At 43.5% G+C, this 20,102-nt stretch overlaps 1 protein-coding gene across 1 annotated transcript; it reads right to left on the bottom strand.

The window, feature by feature from the left end:
- Positions 1–7,858: 7,858 nt before the first annotated feature.
- Positions 7,859–18,828, bottom strand: LOC6545451 (glutamate receptor 1). The gene is made up of 13 exons (XM_001972098.3): positions 18,160–18,828; positions 16,324–16,476; positions 15,836–15,963; positions 13,880–14,009; positions 11,307–11,560; positions 10,776–10,961; positions 10,435–10,674; positions 9,915–10,275; positions 9,566–9,828; positions 9,043–9,501; positions 8,734–8,978; positions 8,259–8,652; positions 7,859–8,191 (listed from the first exon to the last, which is right to left on the bottom strand). Exons 1-13 carry the CDS (start codon positions 18,284–18,286, stop codon positions 8,156–8,158), a joined length of 2,976 nt encoding a protein of 991 aa, XP_001972134.1. The 5' UTR covers positions 18,287–18,828; the 3' UTR covers positions 7,859–8,155.
- Between the last annotated feature and the right edge of the window lie 1,274 nt (positions 18,829–20,102).

The following is a 20,102-nucleotide window of genomic DNA, read 5'->3' as shown; positions in this document are numbered from 1 at the left end:
AGGATCATTCAGAGGTAGATTTAAATTGGCTGTTACATTGTTAAATAATTTTAAGTGAACAGGCACTGAATTTCCTCTGAGTGCAAGACAGGGACTTAGCTCAGCCCGCGGCCTTTGAAGCAATCAAAAGCTACCTAGCTGATTGCATTAGGCCCGTTCTGGCTGCCATTACCATTAGCCGGAGCTCTGATTTCATATTTAATTAGAGACCCTAAACTGACCCCCTAACCTCCATTAGACGAACCCTGCGGCATGCTGCGGTTGAACTGCTCGCAGCTCGCTCAATATTTCAATTTCGCGCTACACTTTGTCTGCCAATCAATGGCCTCGCATCGCCCTCAACTGGCCACAAGTGATGCTCACTCAACTGGTTTATAGCCAGTTCAAGTGGCTTACAAACTATCTGGTCTATTTAGTTCGAATTGAGACATTTTTTGGCCAACAAATGCCAACGATTTTGGCTGAATTGCATTTGTTGAGCGCGTTAAAAGATTCTCGTGTCTTAGAAATGAATTAAAGTATCTCCTATCTAATTAAAAGACTAAGGACATTTTCCATTCTCATACCATATATATTTTTGGTGTTCCTGGCGCTGTGGCTCTGGCACTGACAGCTCTGCTTGGCGGCCATCGTGAACCCAACTAGTGAGCTGTGGTGGCATTCTGCATATGCGAGGGCGGTCCAGGAGCTCCACTTTTGAATCCTGGGCTCCTCTATCGCTGGCCATGCCTGAGATGCCAGGGCATGCGGCTCGCAAAAAAATGCCAATAGTTTTTTGTCGAACGCCGTGGGGCATGGCATTTTTTAGCGCCAAAAACCTCAAAACATCAAAAAGCGAGCACACAAGGGACTCCACTCGCTGGCTGCCTGGCTGGCTGGCTGCCTGGCTGATGGGTTCAATGGGTAGATGGGCTAGATTGGGCAGGGTAGGTGGTGCGGAATCGTGAGTGGAATGGCTGCAGCCTGGACGGTAGCATATTGGCCACTGTGACCGCGACCAGGACTTTGGCATTTGGGTGAAGGTTGCATAAAACATGCCAGCGATAAATTTGTGCATGCCGCGCATAGATTTGCAACCTATTCCGCAAACCATGAGTGGAATGTGGCTGCTTGGGGGCGTGGCCTTTGCAGTTGTGCGCTGCGAATCGCTTGTGTTGAGTTTGATATTCTTGTTTTGAACTTCCGAATTGTCGTATTTGTTTGTTTTTGTGTGCTCTGGAAAAACGGCTCAAAGTGCTGGCCGAATTAACTTTATGCGCTGCGTGCGGCTCTTAATGGCAAAAAGGATGTGAGTCCTTGTTGGCCTTATCGGGGCCGCGAGTGTCTCAAGTGTAACATTGCGAGCACTTTAAATTTATGCAGGACATCGCTGCACTAGCACTTGCAAGCCGCCATGCCACTACGATTTTACTTGGTTTTATTTTATTTTATTTGCATTAATCACGTCGCCAGCGACGCTATTGAAAAATATATTTGCCTGCTGGGAAATTTCTCGCTCTCGCTGGCTGAGCACAGCACAAAATGCACAAGGACGTTCGCTCGACGTCCTGCGTCCTGCGTCCTGAGTTCTCAGTCCTTCTTCCTTTTCTCTCTGCGATCTGGCAGTTGCATACGCTTCGCTTTGGCTGTTAATGTGAAAACGATGGCAGCAGGTTTTTTGGCTGCCACGAGCGGCAAAGAAGTGCCAAAGAAAAATTGCATAAAATAAAAAATATACACACAGGTATACGTATATATATATAGTGCACATATATTCTTGTACTGTGTATTGTAAAAGGTTTCTACCGCGTAAGCTGCAAATATTGTAGCAACATTTTTATTGAGGTTTTGTCTGTTTGCACAACAAAAGCGAGGGGCAATGCCGCTGGAAGGGAATGGCAGGAGTAAATCTTTCCTTTATTGTGGAGGAGTTGCCTTGTATAATTTCAATGTAAAATTGCAATGGTACTTTCGTGGCGGTGGAGAAAAGCAAATGCATTGAGCAGCAGATACACAAGAGTCAGCGTGGCGTATGCGCAATTATTTTTTGCAAAAAAAAGAAGGTAAATACAAATTGAAAGGGGACAATGGAGATGAAGAAAGTTGCGGCTTCAGATGCAGATTGAGGCTTGTTTTATAGAGACGATTCTTGGGCCTGCCAAATTCTATACCAATTCGGGGTTTCATTATGTCACGGCTTTCACTCTTTTCAATGCGATGAAAGAACATTTGAAAGTCCAGTCTGCTTTAGTTTTTATACCCGGTACTCTTAGTAGAAGGCCCACTCTATTTAATTTCCTAATTTTATTCGCAATTTTTACCGATATTCCAGAAAATTATAAAATTTCTTATTCGGACTTCCACTATCTGAGTTACGGGTATCTGATAGTCGGAGAACTTGACTACAGCATTCTATATTATTTTTTTTTGTAATATTTTTGATGTTGGGATGTTGTAGAAATTCAAAAAACTAAAGAAATGTCCCAAGGCTGCAGTTATCAACTCCATAACTCAACTAATATTAATCGGATATTGATGTGGCATACCTCTAAATGTTTCTGGCGCAATTTTCTAACAATCTGCATTCAAATTAAAAAATTTTTTTTTTTTGTAATTTTTTTGATGTTTTTCTGTTTTTGCGATGATGAAAAGAAATTCAAAAAAATTGAAAAAAAAATAGATTTTTAAATTTGAATGCAGATTGTTAGAAAATTGCGCAAGAAAGATTTAGAGGTATGCCACTTCAAAATCCGATTAAGATAAGTTGAGTTATGGAGTTCTGAAAGTATGAAGGATTAGGAAAACCCTTTATTTATTACTCAATGCAGAAGTATTCCAGCAGCTAACAAACCCTTCGAAAGTGCATTAAAAGAACTGCCAGATATGGCTAAATTCTTTTGTGATGGCGTTTAATGCCTGCCTCATTCCATTTCCCCAGTCAAACAATATGCATTTTAATTTGTTTCATATTGCAACGTTTTGTTTAAATGCAGAGCGCTTTGTTTGCCCGGCTCTTGTTGTTTGAGTTTGAGTTTGTGTTTCTGTATTGTTGATTCCAACTTGGCGCGATGTGCGTCGTTTTATGAAAATTCAATTGGATGCAATCAAACGATAGAAACTAAAGCTGAAACAGCGACATTGGCATCGGCAGCAACAAACAAACAGAGCTCGGGATTCGGATTCGGATTCAGATTCAGATTCAGAATCGGAAAATCGGCGTCTCTGCATATTTGGTTAAAATCGTTGCCTTTCACTGTTTGCCATTTCAATTATGTGCAACGCGGCGTATGCACAATGTTGTAATGAAATGGGCACATAGCCCAACCGACCCCTTTTCCTCCTCCATTCACCATGCCACGCATAAATATATTTTGGCCAGAAACGAAGGCGGAGGCCGGAGGGCCCAATTGGGCAAAGAGTTGCTGTTTTTTCTCCGCGTTTTCGGGCCCTCCAAGTGGACTCTGTTATTTAAAAAGGCATTTTGTCGACGACTGCAGTTGCAGTTGCAGTTGCAGCTGTTTCTGCATAGTGTTAAAACTTCATGCATATTTATGGTGTCATTCATTTTAAAAAACGTTCGACTATGAAACGCATTTAAACGACCTCTGGGCAAGTGCAGATACATTTTGTAATGGCACGCCGCACTGAAAACCAGTTGCGGCTACAATTGAAATGCACATTTAGAATTTTTCAATCGTCGCACATATGTACATACACATTTGCCGGACTTACGAAACAATAAGCAAATGGACGGAGGGATCTGCAAATTAAATGCATCTATCCGATGTCTTTTGTTGACCATGGCTTTGCCTTCAGTTTGTCTTGCCGTGCATCATAGGGCTTATTTTGCGCAAAAGTTGCCTTTGGCTTTTTGCAAAGTTGGCCAACAAGTGGTGCGGGATATTCGAGGCCCCCATACCCCCATTGCCTCCGGGAATCGAGTTGGGAATCCCCACCCACATCCACCATTAGCAGCTACTTTTCAATGCGGTTAGCTGGCAAACAAAGCGTTGCACATTTGCGCAGATAAAGTTCTGGCTCAATACAAAGGGAACGAGGGGGGGAGGGAGGGGAAGGGGGCGGAAATAGCTAAAAAATATGTAAAAGTATTTCGCATTTTATTTTTTTATTTGGGGCTTGCCTTATTTTATTTACGAACAAGTTCAGATGAAATGCACAACAAAAGTTGCCCCTGCAAAACTTCCCGCCCACACAGCAAAAGTTAATTGCATGTGTATTTGTGTGTGGCAACTAACTTTTTAGGTAAGTTTAAAAAAGCGGTGGAAGGGGGCGGTACAAGGTTCCTCGGTAATAATTAAACACACATTTTATGCTGCTAATGAAACATTACTTGTTTACATTTAATTTGCTATTTAGAAGCCCCAACGCGCACCGCACCCAGCAACAAAAACACCCCCACCTATCGAGTTTGGCAGCTGCATCGACCGATGACGAAAAGAAAAGTTCATCCGGAGTCCAGTTCAAGGCAGTACACTGGGAGAAACTGGCGAGCTTCAAAGTATGAAGGTATACGAGTAAGTAGTATTCATTATAGTTACGCAGACATAAGTTGGGTGGAATTCCTATTTGAATCATATGAATTATTAAAAGTATATATTATATTATAATGCATGTGTATTAAATAAATGATTGTCTGTCTGGATGATTATATATAATGGAATAAAGAGTTAGCTGCTCTCGAAACTGTGAATTAATTACCAGTTTATTTAATTGGACATCATTTTTGTCAGTGTCCCCACTCACCTATTCAAAATACTTAGAACATTCGGCTATTATTATTTTTCTGGCAATCAACTGCGCTTCATTGCCTTCGGCTGCTGTGCAAGGTCCTTTCGGCTTTTGATTTGTTGATTTTCCTGGCAGAGAGGAGATTTATGAACACACACACACACACACGCCGAAGTAAAGTTGCTTATATTTAGGCCAACAAAAGCAGCTTATATATGCAAAATTTTGAAGCTTACACACGAAAAGTTCCCTTTCCCCACACACCCAACTTGCTTGTAATTTATTGGCTTGATAAAAACAAATGAAGAAATTACAAGAAATACTGCAATAAAACAAGGCAGCCAGCAAATATGCATTGTGCAAATTTGACTATGTGAAAATCGTTGCAAAATTGAAATCTTTATCGTTATCCACATTCGGGCATAGCTGTGCATATAGCCAAAGGAATTCCTTACGGTTGACACACTTTCGGAACTGTGAAATTTTTCATTTACTTTGATTTGCTGCCAATATCTCTCAATCACCAACTCAAGGTAGGCCAAAGCCCTCAATCTTGTGGCTTGTAATTTATGAACTTGCTCACAGCGCAGTGGCTGGAATTCCACATTAGTTACCGTCCTTGGCAACATTTTTTTGGCGAATTGTATGCAGCGATGCGTAAATTTCACTTATGAGCATGTGCCAGCCAGCACATGTGGTTTTCCAAATGGGCTTTTCCGAAGTGCGGGCGACTGGGGGTGGGGGGGTTCATATGGAAAACCCAGAGCAAAAGGGTGCTCACAAAAATATTAAAAACGGCAAATCAAAGTGCTGCCTACATATTTTTGGGCAAATGTTTGCGGTTGGGAATGATCCTTTAGCTGGATTACTTTCATGTGGCTGCTGTACACTTCAAATAACAGGAAAAGCTCTCAACTGCCACTACTTTCTGCTGTGTCTCTCAAAATTAAAATGGATTTTACCTTTTTTACGCTTTTTTTAGGCAACACATTTTTTAAGCTAAATGACGCACAGCAGAGGCGCACTAATTGAAATTGTCAAAAGTGATGGCTGGATTAGTGAATTAAATAATTCATTAGCCTGTGGAATAATCAATTCATATTAACTATTACATGGTAATAGGTTTTAAAAATAGCGCTCAATTGACAGCAGATGTAGACAAAAATTGTGTTTTTAATGGACGGTGGCTTTTTAATTATGTAACAATTTTAGCATACATACTATGTATTGTTGATTTTTTTTTATCAATTTTGGTGGCGCGCACAAAAGCAATAATAGAGCCATTAACTGGTTAATTAATAGAGAAATGTGCAGCAGCTCTTTGTCAAAACTAAAATTCATATTGCACAAATGCTGGGTCAGCCGTTTCAGCCCAAAGTTCATAGATTTTGCAATAACAGAATTATGACTTGTTTGTGTACACGAGCGGTGGCATTACGACTAGTTTATTGCAACTTTTTGCGCATTGCCCCCGAAAAAACTTATCAAAAACTTTCACGTTCATCATTTGCAAATATTATGAGTTTCCATGCGAGACACACACTTGGCAGATATAGAAATTCCCGCGCATAAGGAGTTTTGGGCATTATAATTTTTGATTGCGAGTGCGTGGCACATATGACAAAGGATCTGAAGCTAGCAAGAGGATGGATCCTTTTTGGAGGACACCCCGCTGACAGTTGGCACCGCAAGGAATCCGTTGTGATTTCTGGCCATTACCGAAAGCAGCTACGCTTATCTGTCAGCCGGAATGCAAAGTCCCATGCGGAGATACATACATGTATCTGTATCTATGCATATACTTTTATCGCATTTCATTCCTGAGGAGAAACTTTCAGCTTTCGCGCACAAGGATTGACAAAATAAATAAATATGAAAATTTACGGCAGAAGTTTGGGCATTTTCTTTCCAACCCCATACCCGATTTGCGGCTTTTAACTTTTGCTGCTGAATTTATTGAAAAATCGATTGTGGCATTAAATGCGCCATGCAGATACAAAAAAAAAAGCAGGGACTGAGAACAAGAATACTGCCTACTGTGTCCTAAATCCGTTTGGCTTTTCGGCAAATCATCTCGGCTTGCAGCTGCAAAAGTGGCGCGTGACTCCGTCAAACTTGGCCGGAAAATTTATGCAAAGCGCTGCCAGATACTTAAAGCAAACCCAAAGCCGTTGCAGCCAGTTTTCCTCACGCTCTTTGCTCTGCTGAAAACTTGAAGTACGGGCATTGTGTGTTGTCTTGATGATGGGCAAGGGAAAAATTTGCATAAAAGTGCGATTCGAATCGAAGGGCCAGCCACGCCCCCGGCCAATTCAATTTTATTTGTCCACGCTCTTGTATGTGCAAATTAACAAAGCCTCTAAGCACTTGCCAGCAAACCAACCAAAAATGCTAGCAAATAATGTGCAAATTAGGCCAGCAAAAAAAAAAAAATTCAAACAGGCAAACATTGGAAAGGTGGCGACACAAAACGCTCGGCCGCAATTGGTATAAAAATAACGAAATCAAATCAAATGAAACGAAATAACACTAATTCTCGCAAAGCCGATTTAGCCGCAATTTTAGCGAAATTAAAATAATTGCAAGACATTTATACAAAATCAAATTCCATTTCATTTGATTGCCGATATCTAATTAAATCAGCAAAACCGCAAACGCGCAAGCAAACACAAACACAAACACAGGCGCAAACAAGTGCACAGGAAATAACAATTAAAATAATTATATTTGCATTAGCTTACATTAATTTGAACCTCAATTTTAAATTGAGGCAATCGAGCGGGAAATACTACACGAATACGCCGAATATAGATGGGTATAGAATGTGGCCACGGATTATCCCGATGCCATGTGTTTGCCTTAAGTTGGGGCTGCTTTTACATAATTTAGGGGGGTAAATCGGTTACAACTGCCGCAGACGCACAAAGTTTGAGTTGAAAGCCTCTTAGGCACTGCCACGCCCCCTCTACCCTCGCCCTTGCCGGGTTTTTGTTAAAACTTTAAGTCAACTAAGCGGCTTACCTTTCGCACACACGCATACACACTACACACCACACACACCTCACATCGCATCGCTCATACGCCACGTGCAACCATGAGGCTCTTTACAGGAAACTCCACTTTAAGCTTTGCTTAAAACATACGCTTTATTTTTATTTCGGGATAATTTTCACTTAACCTATGTACAGTTTAGTTTAGTTGTAGTGGTAGTCGTTAGCTATAGTTAATTTATGCACTCACTGTGTATACATTTATCAAAAATACAATAGCAATTATTCATGGTTATTCTGTACAGTTTTTGAACGCCGCCTACCCCATTCGGGCCGAGAGTTGATTGCCAGCGTCGTTAGTTATGCCTTTTTCATCGTTATCGGATAATGCCTTAATTATTTACAAGATACTCGTACGTAGCGAACGAGCCGGATTCTTACATGCTGTACTGATACCGCACATTGGAGGCCAACTGGGGGTTAAGAATGTGGTATAGTTTGTGGAGATTTTCGATGGATTAGTCCGGCATAATAGCTCACCTCAACGCCCACCAATCGCTCGTCGTACTCGCTGCTCGCCTGCATCGCCAACTTGGCCTGCGAGTGCATAATGGCATCGGAAAGGGAGTCCCTTTGATATGTTGAGGAGCCCAGCATTCCGGGCACTCCGCCGGCGGATCCATTCGATCCTGGCGACTTCACCTGCGTGCTCTTGTTGCGGCAAAAGAACTCCACGATGGCCACAATCACGGCGAGCAGTAGGCCTCCAATCAGGATGTAGTAGATCCCGGCCACGTTGCTCAGCGAGAGCTCGTTCGGCGTGGAGGTCTCCTGCTCCAGGTTGCACTCGGTCCTGTCAAACCACCATTTATTCCTAATCCGAAAGAGCTCACCGTTTTCCTTTAGCGTTAGCACGGCCTCGTTTAGACGTTTTCTGCAATTTAAGAGGTTCACAGTAAGTAATATATTATGGCATTTAAAAGCCTGTAAAAAAGGTTTCTTATTGAAAACCTACCGCAGCGGCGACCCTATGGGCGTGGCCACGCCAAATCCCTTCGTATCGATATTTCGTCCCACTTTCATTGTGTCGCACGGCGGCCTAGCATTTACATACTCGTTCTTGGGCGACTCCACCAGTAGGGCGTACTTGCCCTTGGACTGTCTCACCCGTCGAATACCCTCATCATAGGTGTGCACCGATTGGTCTTGGTTGGCATTCATATACTCCCACATTTTGTTGTGCAGACCGATTTGTGAGCGCTGCAAGTTAGCTTATTTTCATAAAGGGCGAAAAGCAGTAGGAGTAACTAGGTTTCGAACTCACGCTGAAGAATTCCCAAGTGGAGCCGTGCAAGAGAGTGCCATAGTTCACCTCCGTTTGCATGGCCAAGTCCTCGGGCGTTTTGATGGGGGCCACCATACGCTCCACTGTGAGAAAAGCGGCCAAATTGGCGGTGTACGAGGATATCAAGATGATGGTGAAGAACCACCAGACGGCAGCTGCAATCCTGCCGGCAATCGAGGGGGGTGTTATATCGCATCCCTGCTGCATGAAAGCAGCCAAGGAATACCAAAAGGAATTCAGCATGGTGAACTCATTAGGTGGAACTGGAGGCGTATGCGATTGCGGCTCACTTAGAGTGGCACCTCCAATAATTCCCGGTGGTTGCTGGGCTGTGGAATCCGCCTGTGGACGCCGCACAATTCGCCACTCGTAAGGTGGGAAACGCGTAACGAAGTACAGAACAAAACTAACACCCAAATAGCTGAGAATCACGCTTATCTGAAAATGGTTAGCATTGCATTATGATATGGAATGCAGGAAGATTCCTTAGCCCAACACTTACCCAAATTTCCTGGGATAGGGGATTCAGAAAACTAAACACGCCTGGTGTCTGTTTCACGGGCTTCTTGATCATTATGGATATTCCCAGGGTCATGAAGGGCTTGCTGAAGTCTATTACCCGTTCCCTTTCGGCTGTAATGGTCATGGCCGATATGGCTATATCCGCCTCCTTGCGAACCAGCTCGCCCACCATGCCATCCCAACCGCCAGGAGCGTACTGATTCTCCGCCCCATAGTTGCCATCTTGCACCAGGCGTATTTCATCTGCAAATGCATTGGTTACTCAAACACATGATCTTGGGAACAGCAATCTAGAAGTTGGTTAAAAAAGAGGTGTAAACGAGGCTCACATTTAATGCCCAGTTGAGCTGCCAGCATGTCGGCCAAGTCCTTGCAATAACCCTCGAAGCGATCATTGCCCACCAGTGATTCACCAAAGGCGTACTGCTTGAGCGACAGATAAGGCTCCTCCAGCAGACTACTCACGATGTACGTGTGATTCCGGTCGTAGTCTCCGGTGTTGGCCGACGCGGAACGCGATGACGTGGCGTAGTTGTGGCTGTGGAGCGGAAGGAGTCCGGCGTCATCACGCCACTCGGCCACCTGCTGCAACGTGCTGTTCACGGACATCTCCACCACGTGCAGCGTGTAGTTGATGCGACGTCCGTCCTCGTCGAAACGGATCTCACCCGACAATCCGTCGATTTCCACCTGGAGGATTGAGCCACAGGTTATGCAGATGGAAAAATAAATGCAAGTATATATTTCATGCTGCTTGTAGAGTCATTCTTCATTGAAGTTATGTAACAATTATATCGTAGAGCTATCAAAGTTGCCACCTAGAAATCAGGTAACCTGTTTTTCACTCACCTTCCTCAGCACCCGTGATATTTTCTCACCCTGCTCCCAGGGCGTGACCCAGCCCTTGCTGGTGTTGCAGTCGAGCAGGGCACTGGACTCATTGGTGCCCGTGGCGGATGAGGAGGAGCTGCCTCCGTGGCTGCGGCGCTGCAGATGATTGGAACGGAACTGATCCGGCTTCTTGCGCAAAATGCGATTGAAGGCCTCGACGAGCACGAAAACCGCATCGTACATCAGTGCAGCCTGGGCCTGTGAGAAATCACAGCGAGCGGATTGGTAGCGCACGGCAATGGAAATGGGAAAAAACTTGAGTTGCAGGCGAAACAAATCAATGACGGCTGACAATTTACCGAAATGGCCGGCATGCTGTTGGCCCCCCCTGCGTTCTGGCTTTGGCTTTGGCCGGTCGGCTCCAAACGTTTCCGGCTGTCGTGGAAATCACGCACCGCCCTCCGATTAGAGTCGACAATCCGAAAGCCGGTGATGTTGATGGCCCCAAACTCGACCACATCGCTGGGCCAGTGGTTGTCCATGACCTAAGGCAGCAGAAAACAAGGTGGCTGGATTAGACCGACTGCAGTGACTTTAAGGTAACCTGTAGTCCTTATATCATTCAAATGTTAATCTACATATTTATGACTTGATTCTTTTATGAAACCATTGAGGATTTCGGACAACAAAATGGGTAAACTAACGTATTAAGCTGACCTAAAATTTGTATACTTCTTTTTGTTTCTTCTTGTTTCAGAGTTTCTCGAACCGTGTTGAATGCGTAATACCCTTTCACATCCCAAGTTCCCGGAATTTAGCGGAATATGAATCTGCGCAACCGGAAGCTAGCAATAATTCCCCATTAGAGTCTCCCCAGTCTCTCCACTCACCAGACCGCTGAGCAGGTAATGATAGGTGCGCCGGCCCAGCTTGATGTCCCGCACATGCTGGACGATGATCTCTTTGGCCATTTCCGCCGGGCAGTCGAGCACGATGCGCTTTTTGCTAAAGCGACCCAAATCCTCCAGCGTGTGCAAAAATTCAATGGCCATCGTTACGTTGGCGATGCGTTTCACCATTTGCACACGGAACGTTTCATTTCCGGGCTTCAGTTCTTGATAGATTTGCTGCAGCCGTAGTAAGCCTGTGGGCATCCGAAAGCGATTGTCGGTCAGTTGAACAAAGAGCGCGGCTATTGTGTGTGTTTTCTTGGTGGGCGGAGTGTGGATTGAGGTGTATCTGGGTATTTGGCGCCATAAAAAACAGCAATCTGATAATGCAGCGAACTGAGAGAGTGACGGCTTTGCGTTTTATGATAATGCATGCAATCTATAAACAATTTCCAAGCTGAATGAATTTATACGAATAGATTTATCTCTCTCTGCGGGCAGCATTCTCCATTTAATCATATTCTCCATTCTTATTTTTCTGCCCGCAGTCGAAACTGAAGCATCATGTCATCTTTCAATCTGGCTCCTCCCAAGCCGCAAGGACGCAACAAAATCGGGAAAAAATGTATATATTTTCACACGCCATTTGTTGCACGGCCAATATGGCCCTCAATGTTGTTGTTGTCATTGATTTGCTGCTGCCTGCATTGATTCGCCGAAAAAAGAATGAAAATCAAAATGAAAACAGTGGAAAAACACAACCACAACGGAGCACAGGCAGGAGCAGTAAACACTCGCGTGGAAAGCGGAAGCGGAAGTGCACACACAATTGAAGTACTTTTTTGTGGTGTGCTGGTAACATTTCAATAAATAGCAGCCACCAAAAAAATATCCACATTGCGTGCGGGGCTGCTGTTTTATTGAATGTTTCCTATATAGTCGCGCAGAATCGATGGGGGTGTAGTACTATCCTTTGGCATTCATGAATGCGCCAAAAAATATGCTACCAATTTGTCGCCGTGTGCAGCAGTTTCAGTTCGGCCATTTTGCACCCAAACCAGCGTCGAAGTGATAACAAGGCACAAAAGGCGTTGTTGGGGCGTTGAACAAAGCAATAACAACAAACTGCTGACAGCGGCATTAAAATATAAAGTCCCGCTGTGGTACTGGTTGTGCCTTTCGTTAACAATGTAAACGCCCGACTCGAAGTCGGCCAGAAAAAAATACAAAAAAAAGAAAACTGGCTGCGGAATGGAAACTGGTTTGGGTATGGAGGGCCTTCTCTACGCTGCAGAGCGAGGCAAGTGCTGCTGCGGCATTTCCTTTTCCTGCAACGAATGCCAGCGGCAACAATGTCGGCCTACTTTTCGGCGCCGTGGCAAATATTAAAAAATGGCCCAAAAAGGCAAAATAATAATAATGTTAAGGCAGTAGCGCGCGAGCAGCAGCAGTTGCATAAAGTCATAAATTTTATTTCACACAGAGTCATTAACACATGACACACACACACTCACACACACAGACTTACAACGGCGTGTGAACTCATTATAATGGAGACAGGGACGAGAAAGGGAAAATCACTGCGGCGTATACGTAATATGAGATTTTTAACAGAGCCTCCCTATCTGCGTATGTGTGTGTGTGTGTGTGGCTCCGTCTCTGTCTTTTGCTCCATCTGATGTCTTCATCTTTGGCCGTAATTGTTGCCGTCGTCGTATTGTCCCACGTAGCCGGCAGGAAATTGCTTTGAAATAAATTTCAATACAACAAAAAACAGCCTAAGAACCAAAGCACATACGCACACACACACACACACACACACAGCGAAGGGCGGGTAAAGTCGAGCATATGTGTGCGTCGAACATCCTCGCGCGTCCGTGTGTGCGTGTGTCCTTCCACAGGCTGCTTAAGCCCGTTGAGGAGCCACTCGAAAGAGCGCTCTTGAAGGCACTTGAGCGCCTTGTCTGCCGAGCCCTTTCCCTCTTTTCCTTTTTTTAGCCGGCGCACGGGGCTCTTTGTGCCGCTTATTTAATTACATATTAGCAGAAATGAAAAGACACGAGCTCGAGGTCGCAGGATTAAAAATAAAGTGGAACAGGGGTAGCCCGTAGAAAAGGAAATGGATAGCATTAGCATGGGCGAAGTGAGAAATCTAAAGTCACCATCTGGTTACACAAGCTTTAAGGCAAACCCAAATCGAGTGGAAACCAATGGTAAATTACAACACTTTTAAACTGGAATTTAATATATATAACAGTAAGAGAACTAAACTTTTTCATGAATTTTCAGCTAGGTAAGACTTGAATCCACCCTCGCACTGACACACTTAATCCCAAGCGAAAACATTGCCATAACCGCTACTTAAATCCACTCGCAGCGTTCGAGGCCTTATTTGTTTATGGCAAATGAAAGTCAAATGAAATGAAATCGAAACACAAAGCAACCAAATGGGCAAACAAACAAGTCGGGGAGATAATGTGTGGCTGAATTTCATTGTGAAGGATGGGAAGATGGAATATATGTATGTGTACGAGTATGTGTGTGTGTGTGTGTGTAGGGGCTGATGTACTCACCATCGTGCGAGTCGTAGAGATAAATAATGCTCTGCCAGCCGTAGTACTGGATGGTATCGATAATCGCCTGATGATAATCCGGACGCATGCTGATAGCGAAATCCAGGAGACCCGACGACGGCGTGAGCACCTAAAAGTATGCAAAACAAAGCCGTGGCCCTCGTGAACTGGCGGCTATAACAATGTATAATGCGCACGCTACATGAAGCAATAATAAAATGAAACGCGTTTCCGCTTTGCGCCCCGCCAGCGACATGCATGTAAGTTTATGGGGGTGGCCCAATCGGAGGGGGGCAGGGCAGGGCAGGGCGGTCTGGGAGGCGGTAAGGCGACGCCAACAAGCAGATACATCCAAGGCGATACACACAGATACCCGTTTTCGCTCAAGAACAGTGGGAGAAACTGATAAATAACTATCTTGTGCTGATGCAAAAATCTAATTAAAATAATTTGTCTCTTCGGATTTCCTTTAAGGATATTTATGAATGCATTTTATCTGGAAGATATCTATTTCATCCGTTCCTAAAATCTCTCTAATTTTCGTAATTCTACATATCCAGTAGTACCTGGCAAGGGGCTTCCATTGAGGTTTTTCTGCGATTTCTTATAATTTGAAGTACAATGCGATTTATTAATGAGCACTTTTCGCAATTTTTCTCAGTGCATGCCAGCGCCCCGAGGAGCACGCAAATGCGCAGTCAATGTGTGCGAATCCCGGAATGTGTGTGCGCTGTTTTCCTAGCTGGCACTGGAGTTGGAGCTGCAGAGCCGGCGGAGGATGCCACTGCTGCTCGGCCTGCTCCTCCAGTTCTGGTTTCTGCCCCCGCCGCCGTATCTTGATTTATAGTGATTGAAATAAAAGAGGCCAAGAGCGTGTCATAAATTTTTTCGCTCTCAGTGTAGCAGTCCCAGTTGCTCCTCGTTCGCCGCCCGTTTGGCATTGTCTTCCGGATGGCGGAGCGTTTGGCTTTCTGTTTCGCAAGTGACAACAACAGCAACAGTCGGTAACAGCAACAACAACAACAACGAAAACGACAACGACAACAACTGTTGTCCGCTTTGTTGCCGTTGGTAGTAAATTTTCTTCAAATTACAATTATTATGATTTGTGCTTTGGCTTTGATTTAGTGCACTGTCTGAGGGCACAGCGAACACACAATTGGGCACTGCTTTGAACTATGAACCCGCTACGACACCCAGTGCTCCACTTTATGCAATGACTTCATTTCTACAAAATGGTTTCGGATTAGCTGGGGAATTTTTCGGTTTTATTTCCCTGGCCTGTGTGGGTTACAAAACCCGGCTAATGTGATTGGTAATTGAAAATCTAAAACTGCTCGGGGACTCTTAGATGTGCGTTGCAATAAAAACCCGTCCGGTTGTGGAGCAAATGGGGTAAATCATAAAATCATTTTATAATTCCTACGTGATTTTGTCCTTATCATTTTACGCTCTGGATTTCGTGACCGGATTCATGGCACTTCTAGCAAAAATCAATAAAATCCCAGGCTTTAACACACAACAAAAATTAAAGAAATATATTTTGTAAAACTTTAAAATAAGCAGTGCTCTATAAAGTGGCACATTCTTCAATTCAGTGCTATACACCGCCATTTGCCTTCGTTTAATGTCCGTCTTCATTAGGCAGCCAAGCGCACAATTAAATATTTGACTACCTTCCACTGGCTCTAATGTGTGTTGGCACTTTGAAAACTTTCCCTTTGTTCCATCAACCTTTTGGCCAACTTCATTAACGCATAACTGAGTTAACCACAGCCCACCCGCTAGTCAAACCACCTGCCCTATCGCTCACATCAAAACCGCAAAATGTAAATAATTGCGCACAGCGCAGCGACTCTGAAATCAATTACATATGACAGTTTTCCTTTTATCCCCCCAGCTGCATGCACTACCACTACTCTACGTAACTTTGTGTGCCAATGGCATCGAACTTACCTTCTCGGGGAACCAGGGCGTCACAAATGGCATTTGGAACGTATTCGAGTAGGAGTGCAATGTGTCAAAGGAGTCCGGCGATACGGCGCCCAGCATTGAGTATACTCCGCGCGAGAATTGATTGCAAACTGTAGGTTACAGTAATAAATTCGTTTTGTGTTTTTTCTTTTCAGCATTTTTTTGTTTTCCACGTTTTCAGTGGCAGAGTGGGTGGAAAATGGATGGTGAGTGGTTGGTTGGTTGGTTGGTTGGTTGGTTGGGAAATGGTGGTGGCGTGGCAAAGGAATCGGAGACAGTGTCTAGGTCGCACAATTAAATTGCAGCTTTGAGTGCGGAGTGGAGTGGCGTGGAGTGGCGTGGAGTGGAGACGTAAAATAAAACCAATTTTCAATAAAAAATGCGCATAATTAATGGGGCACCAGGTATTGTGTAATGCGGTATTGGTTCCCTTTTCAGGGATCGGGGAATGTTTCGGTGAGAAGACATACTCAGGCGGGATAATTTGAATGCATCCGCTGTGTTGATGACATCGACATACGCCTGCAATTCGAAGCGCCGAGAGCTCACATTCAGATTGTGATTGAGCATTGCATATTTAAAGGCTGATTGCACATCATCCGTTCCCTGTTCGAAGATTGCACCTGCGTGGGTATAGAAAAATATGTGAAATATAAATAAATAGGAAATAGGGGTGCATGCGCATGGGGCTCAGAGACACTGTGAGCGAGAATATTTTTGCTTCGTTAAATATTTAGGCAGCTTTTGACACGGTCCTGTTAATATTAAACGAAAAAGGCGCACTGTGCAAATATGTACACAAATGATAGCATAATGTCACACCCACACAAAGCCAGCCGGCTCACACAGATACCAGCACACCCACACTAGCAAGCAGCGAGAAAAGCCGCCCCGACAGGCAACAACAAAAAGCGCAAACGAAGTGTTGATGCAGCAATTTTGTGCTGCGCTTTTGCATGCCACCTGAACAGGTAGCACCTACATACACATACGTACATGCCAGCAAGGATGCCCCATCTCCAGCCCAATTTCAGTCGCCATGGCGAAGCCCGGATTTGAGTGCAAGCCAGTCAGCATGACTGTCACATTAGCAGCCACCAACCAGCTGTACATATACATATATATAGGTATGTACATATATATGGGCGGGGAATTGCGGAGCATGGGGCCAAAATGACTGCAGGTGCAATGACTGAACGCCATCGTGTAATAAAAATAAGGTGGCAAAAAAAGCAGGAAGCGTAAAATAAAATGTAGTGCAACTAGGCGAGTTCTTGCAGCGACTTTCCCAGCAAAATCGGGAATTTGGTGAGTGGGTACATTTAAAATGCAACGAATATTCAAGCCAGTTCTCGGAAGAGGCTCATCACAAATTTAAGATGCTATACTAATATGATATTTTATGATTTCATAGCACCTGCACTTGTTAATAAACTTAATTCATAAGACATTCAGCCTTCATTGAATAATATTGATAATATCAAAACTGATTTATTTGTTTAATAGATGAAATTTGTTTCAATTTATAAATACTGAAGCACACTTTTGTAAACATCAATGGAAAACCAGAAACGGAATAAATAATAACTACTTTGCTTATGCAACAGTTTTCCAACTTTTCAGCTTGAAGAAAAATAAAAAGTTTCTCCAAAACTGCAGCCAAACTACTAACCAAAGCTATTAATAACTAAAAAGTATAAAAAGTAATCAAAAACATTACAAAAAACAACAAGAATATTTAAAAAGTAAAAAAAGTTTGTATGGCAAACAAAGCTAATAATGTTTATTATTGCAAATGTTAGATTACATGGAAAACCTTCCGAAACCCACCCACACCAATTTAGCAATATTAGAGGACACTATTTTTGGAATACCTAGCGAAAGAAATGCAAAACAAAATCAAGCCATAATTTGGCCAATTGTAACACTCATTGTTATGGCGCTGAGCAGGAAATCTCGTTTGCGACGTGTGAAGTATACTGAACCTAAAATGCTGCTGAATATCATGCTGCATACTTTGTGCCAAAACAGGAGGAAGCGAGGAAGGTCAGGGATAATCTTTGGGCATCAGCCATACCCAATTTCCCCAACGAGCCATGGCAGGAAAACTGAGGACTATATTCCGGGAATCACATAGCAAAGGACATGGGAGCACAACAGGAGCTGGAGCTGGAGCTGGAGCTGGGTTTTGGCCAAATCCCAGCTGCAAGTGCAGTGTAAGTGACAATTTGCTTTTTTTTCCATCCACAGGATAGTAGGATCTTTGGTAGCTTGGTGGCTCCTTTGGCGACGCTTTTGAGACTCACCTAATGGTATTTTCTCGGTTAACGATGCCGCCTGTTGTTGCTGTTGGGCTGAACTAAATTCCGGCCAGAAAATGCTGCTGGCGCATATTAAATGTAAATATGCGAAGAATTTTAGCCTCGAATGCATTTTGCGCTGGTAGCTTGTTGCAACTATTTCGCCAAGTTTTTCCACTCTGAGTTTCGAGCACAATGAAGTGTATTTGCTGGTTAAATTGGTTTTGCCATCACGCAAAACGTTTCACTTTATTTTGTTTGCTTAAACTTTTATTGACTAATTTTTTTGTTTTTAATTTCCTTTACGTAAGCTCGTTTTACTGGCTTTATTTTATGTGTTACACAGTTTGTTTGTTTTGCAAACTTCTTTTTTTTTTTGGCAGTTAATAAAATGCTCTTGTTTATTCTGGCTGCTTTATTTAATTCCACTATTGTTTGTATTGGATTTATTTATTCAGCCTAAAGGACTTGACTTCTTTTTCGTGGACTTTGATTTATATTTGCACATGCTTTTCTCGCTTTAATTCGCCTGCGCTCGCCTGGCCCTAACTTTGGCTCCGATAAGGGATTTCCCTCTGCCGATTTCCAAGTCAGATGAAAATCGGAAAATCAACGTTCGACACTGTTCATCCGCTCACTTCAACCAAACGGACACGCGTTGTAATCAGCACTAAAAACTCCTAAGCTGGCCAGTAATACGAGGCTCCGGAAAACCCCGGCGACACAACCACAATGTCGCTTTGTGGTCCGGTTACTGGGAGTGTGAAAAGCCGAGAGAATCGCCCAAGGGATGCTGTGCTCTTTGTACTAAAAGCCTGAGTTATCTCACGCTCTCAGGAGTCTGCAAAGCCGAGAGAGAGAGAGCGCGAGAGAGAGAGTGGAAATGAGAGAAAGCCAGCGAGAGTGGTGGAAAATGAGAGCCGGATGCTGTAACTGACCTACTGCATTTTGGCCACCAATGTTTAAATGTTTGTTTACGTTATGCCTGCGTTTTTCGGCTGCATAATTGATAACAACAGCTTGGGAGGCGGTGGCGGAAAAGTGGGCGTGAGTCATAAGGAGGGCGGCGGTGCAAGAGCAGAGATTTTCGGGTTTTTCCTACGCGCCGTCGCGTTTTTATTTTGTTGGTAATTACGAATGATTTGGACGAACAATCCTTTTAACAAATCTCATTACGTTGTCAATTACGCGCCATTACCAACAAGGGCGACTTTCTCTTCGGCTTGGCGTACTAAAATCTCATTAACAGGCTTTAATTTTCCAAACAAACTTAAGTGCGCCAAGGATGAAGGAACTCATCCAGCGGAATTTCCAACTGGGGATGCTGGTAGTTTTTTAATGGCCTTTATGGGTTTCTAAATTCATTGATGCTTGAATAAGTCCAAGTTTGAGGAGAAGAGCTTTGTTATCTAGCAATAATATGATTCTAGTAATTATCTTTAAAAATTTAAGAAAGTTATTTAAAACAATTGTGTTGAATTTATTTGAATTCCCAAGAATGATGCGAAATAACTATGTGCTTAGGGTATCAAAAACCATGTTCTTCTATATAAAAAGGATGCCATGCCATCATGAGCCATCTCTACTCCTAACTGGCGACCCATATTGTCGACTTATCATGGCGTACGATTTCGTCATAATCTGTAATTAGTTTATAATGCGCACAGGAAGTGCGAGCGAGGAAGTGGCAGGAGCAGGACAATGCCGACAACTCCTGTCTTAACCTTTCAGCTATGAGGCAAACTGCGATTAGGGGCCAAGTCGATAAACATAAAAGTTAATGGTAAAATTTTTTAATTAAGAAAATCAATGAATATTTTTTCTCCTACTTCCCGTTTATTTTCCTCCCTTTCCCATGACTGCATTATGGGTATTTAGCTGCTCAGCATCCATTGCCATTTCCTCCACTTTGGATGGCACCATTTTAACATTTATGACTTGCGATTTTC

This window comes from Drosophila erecta, unplaced genomic scaffold, assembly GCF_003286155.1.
Source record: "Drosophila erecta strain 14021-0224.00,06,07 unplaced genomic scaffold, DereRS2 tig00000021-arrow-pilon, whole genome shotgun sequence".
NCBI classification, from domain to species: domain Eukaryota; kingdom Metazoa; phylum Arthropoda; class Insecta; order Diptera; family Drosophilidae; genus Drosophila; species Drosophila erecta.
The sequence above is the reverse complement of the archived record's forward strand: the minus strand, read 5'-3'. Positions and strand labels throughout refer to the sequence as shown.

Excerpts from the sequence above, each read along its gene's own strand:
- LOC6545451 (XM_001972098.3), bottom strand. The coding sequence starts at position 18,286 with ATGCATTCGAGGCTAAAATTCTTCGCATATTTACATTTAATATGCGCC. Across the intron at positions 10,675-10,775 it reads ACAGCATGCCGGCCATTTCG|GCCCAGGCTGCACTGATGTA; the intron begins GTAAATTGTCAG and ends GATTTCTCACAG. Across the intron at positions 8,979-9,042 it reads CCACTTGGGAATTCTTCAGC|CGCTCACAAATCGGTCTGCA; the intron begins GTGAGTTCGAAA and ends GCTAACTTGCAG.